The 6,000-nt window shown below is 37.2% G+C and overlaps 1 protein-coding gene across 1 annotated transcript in view; it reads left to right on the top strand.

The window, feature by feature from the left end:
- Positions 1–67: 67 nt before the first annotated feature.
- LOC135594065 (uncharacterized) overlaps positions 68–6,000 on the top strand; it is a 28,248-nt gene continuing 22,315 nt past the window's right edge. The window contains exons 1-8 of the mRNA XM_065084488.1: positions 68–293; positions 453–651; positions 1,120–1,428; positions 1,589–1,678; positions 3,969–4,433; positions 4,558–4,665; positions 5,201–5,331; positions 5,415–5,544. Coding sequence (XP_064940560.1) covers positions 109–293; positions 453–651; positions 1,120–1,428; positions 1,589–1,678; positions 3,969–4,433; positions 4,558–4,665; positions 5,201–5,331; positions 5,415–5,544 — 1,617 coding nt within the window. The 5' untranslated portion in view covers positions 68–108. The remainder of the gene's footprint in view (positions 294–452; positions 652–1,119; positions 1,429–1,588; positions 1,679–3,968; positions 4,434–4,557; positions 4,666–5,200; positions 5,332–5,414; positions 5,545–6,000) is intronic.

Here is a 6,000-nt window from a genome sequence, read left to right as displayed (position 1 = left end):
TAACTGGGTGAGAGCCCATCTACAGAATACTTTCTCTTTAATTAGAATTCTCTGAACGCTCGCGAGCCCATCTACAGAAAACCCCCCTTGGGCAAGAAGGCGACCGCCATGGAGTGTTGGGGCGAAGAAACCCCCTCCGAGGAAAGCCTATTTGTCGTCTTCTCTCGCCTGAAGCCCTACTGCCTCGGCCTCCTCGACCTCGTTCGCAACCCTAAGAACGATGCCTCCTTCCTTGCCGAGATGGCCGACTTCATCCGAAGCGTCCCCGCCGCCGCCTTGCAGCCCTCTCTCGAGTACGCTCTCTCCTCACATCCCCGACAGCTTGTCACCCATTTGACTCAGAGAGACCTTGTCTCCAGTGTTTTGACTTTTGCGTCCAAGAACTTGGGTCGGAGTTATAATGTTCATCATGATGGCTTATTTGATCGGGTTGTTTTCTATTGTTTGCCCAGTTATACCTTGTTCCCTTTTCTCCTTTTGCTGGATGCGGCGGTGCAGTGTAGAGAAGAGAAGAAGGCTGACTCGGATGGGGGTTTTGGGAATGCCGGTTCCCCATTAGGTGGGCAGGCGATCAGTGATTCTGTGGCAGAAGGGATGCTAATGTGCCTTGAAGAACTTTTAATGAAATGCCATCTGGGGTCTGTGAATCAGGTCTGTGCTTCTCGATGATTGTTGGTTTTTTACCTTTTAGTTTATCTTGATGATAGGACCGGCCACAATCTGTAAATTGATTGGAAATATCACGAGGTTAAATATGACGCGTAGACATAACGGGGGATTGCTGTTTAGACCATGAAACAATCTTTCTATATTTTCATCTTTTGTTCTTAGTTGCATGCATAGAGTCCTTTTGTTTTATTTTTTTGTTTTCCTGCAATTTATGCCCCTATAAATTTGTAATCTAGCAATTAGGCATGCATTTCTTTTGAAAATTCTTTTCTTATACTTAATTTGCATTGAACCATTATGTAGCTTTCATCTTTTTTAATTGGAATGAACCAAATGGTTGTGACCACCAAAACTATACACACTAATCTTTTTCAGCTTTGCAACTTGATGTTAGTGTTGTTAGTTCCATTAAAATTTGAATTGAAACAACATAAAAATGTAATGTTTCAGATGGTTGTGGTGCTAAAGAAAATTACCACTGGAGCTATGCTTTCACATTCTGAGGCATCAGAAGAATTTCGTGAAGGAATAATAAGATGCTTTAGGGCGATGCTTCTCAATTTACAACCTTGCTCTGCTAGTTCCTGTTCATGCAAGCAAAGGGTTATCATGCCTACATCCAAATCTATTGATGGTGCTTTTGTGCATCATAATACTCTCTCGAGAAATTGTGTAGAATCACTAGAATGTTTGCTAGCATTTCTCCAATCTCAAAATGCTTCAGCTGCAGTAGGGCATTGGCTATCACTTCTTCTCCAAGTAAGTCATTCATGCTTTGTTTTTATTCATTTTATTTTATTGTTGCATTGTTTTGGTAATCTAATTTCAGTTACTTATCTGTGTCACTCTCCGGAGCTGTTTGTTTTAGTTATTTTGATGTAAATAAATGTCCAAAATAATTTCTCTTGTTCTCTTAAAGGCTGCTGAAGTTGAGGCACTGAGAGGACACCGTGGAAGTGCAAATCTCCGGAAAGAGGCATTTCTTACCCTTCGAGTCCTTGTTGCCAAGGTATCATGAATATTGATCTCCTATAATATCCTACAAGTGATATTCATGTGATATATGTTCACGTATATAAATTCTTTGTCACATGTTGTATACTTAATTATGAAGTTTTCACAAGCTCTCAATGCTCAGGTTTGAGAAGACCTAGGTGTTGCTGTAGAGTGTAGACTTTGTGGAATATGAAACATAAGTTACGATGGTTTTGTTTGACATATGAACTGTTTTATATTTGACACTTTTGAGTTGGATACATGTAGAGGCATGTATTGCATTGTTAAAACTATACAAAGTTTGTCAGACATTGCTTCAAAAGATATCTTGGGCACCCATGTGGGCACTTGCCCAGGTACTCACCTCGACTGGGTTTGGCTATAAGCTCTTCAATTTACCTCGTATGTGTTACTTTTGGAGGACAGATGCTTGTTCTGTTGCCTAGGAGGTAGCTTATCAGCCTGCTTAAACAGGAGTCTTGATGTAAATGGATAGAACTATGATGATATGTTTAGTGGAGTCATTGACTATTTACCATATAACTAGAAGATATCTCAACTTCTCTTACACCTTCCGTCAATGCCATGATTAGCTAAAATTAGGTGGTCTTGTGCTCCCCTCCCTCCCTCAAATTTTATTAAGAGCTTCTTTGGATTATTTTTTATTTTATGTTTCTTCCATAGCAAGTTGTTGTAACCTACTTAGATGAGATTGCAACAAGAAGCAAGCCCTTGAAGAGCATGTTAGCAAAACAGAGGAACATGTTAATAAAAGAAAAAAAAAGGAATGTGTTAGTCATTGAATGATTAATCATTTATTAGGCATAAGAGGGCAGGTCTGGTCAATTTGGGCCTTCTTAGCATGTGAGACCTACTCTTATTGGAGGATAGCTCTTGTTTGTCAACGTTGGTAGGAATAAAGCGGAAAGAGCCAACATGAGTCTAAATCGCTTGAAGTAAGGTCTGACTTTCAGTTATTTGAGTTTTGAAGAGTATATATTTCTATATTTGAAGCAACTGAAAAGAGCCAACATGAGTCTATCTTTTTTTACAAAATTTATCTGAATTACCCTGATTTTAGTGGACATTCAATGAGTTCTAAGAGGCTGTAATGCAGTAGCTTAATTGATCATACACATCTCTTCAATATCTGTACTTATTCCGTTGGTTAGTGTTGTTGGAATCATGTCATAGTTCCTCATTAGGGGGGATTTTTGAGTCTTGACCACTTTATGTCAGGAATTTGAAAGATTTTACTTGAGAGGTGCTGTCAAGTAGTTTATTTTTTCATCTACACCTTTTTTTAATTCGTAGTAATAATTGTACTAGTTGAATTTATGTGTTACTGAGTGGAATACCATTTTTTTTCTTGCGTATGATGTATCTTTTTAATCATATTTTGTGCAATAGTAATCGTTTTGGAACCAATTACCTAATTCAGCAGACTCAACTCTTATTTATTGCATATCGGGGTTTACCCATCTATGCATGCTGTAGCCACTGCACAAAAGTAGCTAGTTCTTTTCATTGGGCCAAAATGTCAAAAAGCTATTTGGTGATTATTTTTTCAGTTACAAGAACTTGAAATTGATATGTGATTTCATGCTAGTGTTTGAATTGACTCGTTTCTAGATATTTTCGAATAATCTGTTGGTATTAGTTAAATATATAAAATATATTGTATGCAATCATATTTTTTCTCTCTGTGGTCATTCTTTAAATTTTTAAGCATGATATTTCTTATTGTTATGTTGAATTTTTTAGTCATACATTGGTACTCTCTAGACCTAACACTGGCGTGAGCTGCAAGGTATGCAATACCATACCGTACCGGTGTTTCGAGGTTGGCTCGGTATGGTATGGTACCGGTGTACCGAGCGGTACACCAGGGCATACCGAGCAGTACACCCTGGTGTACCGAACAATTTTATAGATTTTCTTTATTACTGTAGCACTACTGTGGTGTAATTCTGTAGCGCTGTAGCGGTACCGGACAGTCCGTGTACCAGTATGCTATCGGACCGGTACGTACCGCCCATACCGGGTGGTACCATTCGGTACTGCATACCATGGTGAACTGTGTGCACTAGTTCACTTTTCTTTATTTCATATGTTTATGTTTCTCGTCTATGAGGTTATTTTAATATGGTGAAAGCAAGTTAGGTTCATGATTGATCTGGCCTTGCTCTTTTTGGCAAACCTGTACTTAATTGTCTCCAACATCATAACTGTTCTACATATTCTCGCTGTGGACCTGTAATCCTTGATGTTGTTTGTGTTGTTTATGTTGATTGATATCTTAGGTTGGTACTGCTGATGCACTTGCCTTCTTTCTACCGGGCGTTGTAAGCCGTTTTGCAAAGGCCTTATATGTATCAAAAAATATGATTAGTGGTGCTGCTGGAAGCTCTGTGGCCATCGAGCAGGCTATTTGTGGTTTGACTGAGTTCTTGATTATTGTTTTAGACGATAAGGCAAATCTGCACTCCCTTGACATGCCTGTAAATGATATTGGATCACTTGAACCCATGGAAAATAACTCTACCCAATCTGTTCTAGAGGCTCTTCGTAGTTTACCTTTAAATGGTCATGTTCAGTCAGCAAATATGATTGGAGATTCGTTTAATCAAGCTATCAACGATGATCATAAACGAAAGATAGTTGATCATAGCAATGGCGAAAGAACTTTATTCGTACATCGTTCCAAGGAGTGGATTGATGAAACTTCTTCTAATGTTGATAAATTAATGTCTGCTGCATTTCCACATGTATGTATTATCATCCTCCCTATTATTTGTTTATTTTGTTGTTTTCTTCGAGGTTTCGTGGGTAATGGGATCCATTATTAATCCTCTCATCTGTGACAATAAAGTGGTTCATTGTCATTTTCAGCTTTGTATTCATCCTGCAGAAAAGGTCAGAAAAGCACTTGTAGATGGCATACAGGGGCTTCTGTTGAATTGCAGATGCACCTTGAAAAGAAGCAAATTAATGCTTTTGGTGAGTATACTGTCTTAGGTTCAGTTGTTGTGTGTGATCTATCATTATGGAGCAGAGGCATAATGGTTTCTCTTAACTAAAACTTTTCTTATTATGACTTGGTTCAGTATTGACTTTTAATTCTTATATATATATTATTAATTGCTTAGTTTGATTATTTTGAAAATCTAACTGCTGTCCTTTCTTTTGTGGCTATTTTATGAATGCTTAAACTGTACAATGTCATGAATTATATTGTTGTTAATAGTGATAATGAGTAAAATTCGGTGGTTCAATTTTAACAATTTTTTTTATGATTTTGTTCTATACTTCTCTTAGATCTTTGTCTTTGTTATGCTACTCCTGCATTATATTAGCACTGCCATTAAACTTATGTGCAATCATGTTAACTTTTATGGTTCATAATTTCATTTAAGTGATAGTTTAGTTGACAGGAGCATTAGAATAATAGTATGTGCAGGTTTGTCTCCTGTTGACATGGTAGTTTGGGTTGAATTTTATTGCTAATTCCTTTTCTTGTATATAATAATTGCAGGAGTGTTTGTGCGTGCTGGTTTGTGACGATGCAGATGTTGTGTCCATGGTAGCACAGGAATCCCTCGAATCTTTATTTGTTTTGGGTGAGAAATTTATAACCAAAAATGAAATTGCTGATATATTTACCAGGTTTGTTCTCTTATTAGTTAGTTAAGAAAATAGATAATTTTTGTGCTGCTGCAGTGAATCTTACTTTTTCAACTTGTTGGCAGCCTCATCAAAGCGCTTCCACGTGTGGTTCTTGGAAGTGATAAGACAATTGCTTTGTCACATGCTCAGAAACTACTTTCTCTAGTCTATTATGCAGGTCCAGACCTTTTAGTTAATTACCTTCAGTCTCCTGTAAGTACAGATGTTCACAATTTTTTGTTTCCAGAGAATGTATTATTTATTTTCTGTAGTGTATTGGGACCTTCTTATTTGTGTTTTTGACTTCAAAATCCTTTGCATGTATTTATTCTTGTGATAAAATTTTCTTTTATTTACATGACATACAGTGCTATTTAACTACTAAACAGTGTGTTATTTGTATCTATTCCCTTTTTTTTTTATGTTTTTATTTCCTTTTCATGGTTAATAATGAACTTTAAAGAGAGGGCAAATATACTTGTTTCAGCCTTACGAAGGTAATTCAACCCATTTCTACAAATGGTTTGGAGCTTATCTTTTAATATAGTTTTTGGCTAGAACAAGGTTTACAATTTCAGTCCGTACTAGTGTCCCGACCATACGTTGGTACGGTACGTACCGAGACATACCGACGATATGCCCAAAATAATCGAAAATAGTTCTAAAAAT

This window comes from Musa acuminata, chromosome BXJ1-9 (genome assembly GCF_036884655.1).
Source record: "Musa acuminata AAA Group cultivar baxijiao chromosome BXJ1-9, Cavendish_Baxijiao_AAA, whole genome shotgun sequence".
In the NCBI taxonomy this organism is placed as follows: Eukaryota; Viridiplantae; Streptophyta; class Magnoliopsida; order Zingiberales; family Musaceae; genus Musa; species Musa acuminata.
Note: the sequence above shows the minus strand (reverse complement) of the source record. Positions and strands in the feature narration are given on the sequence as shown.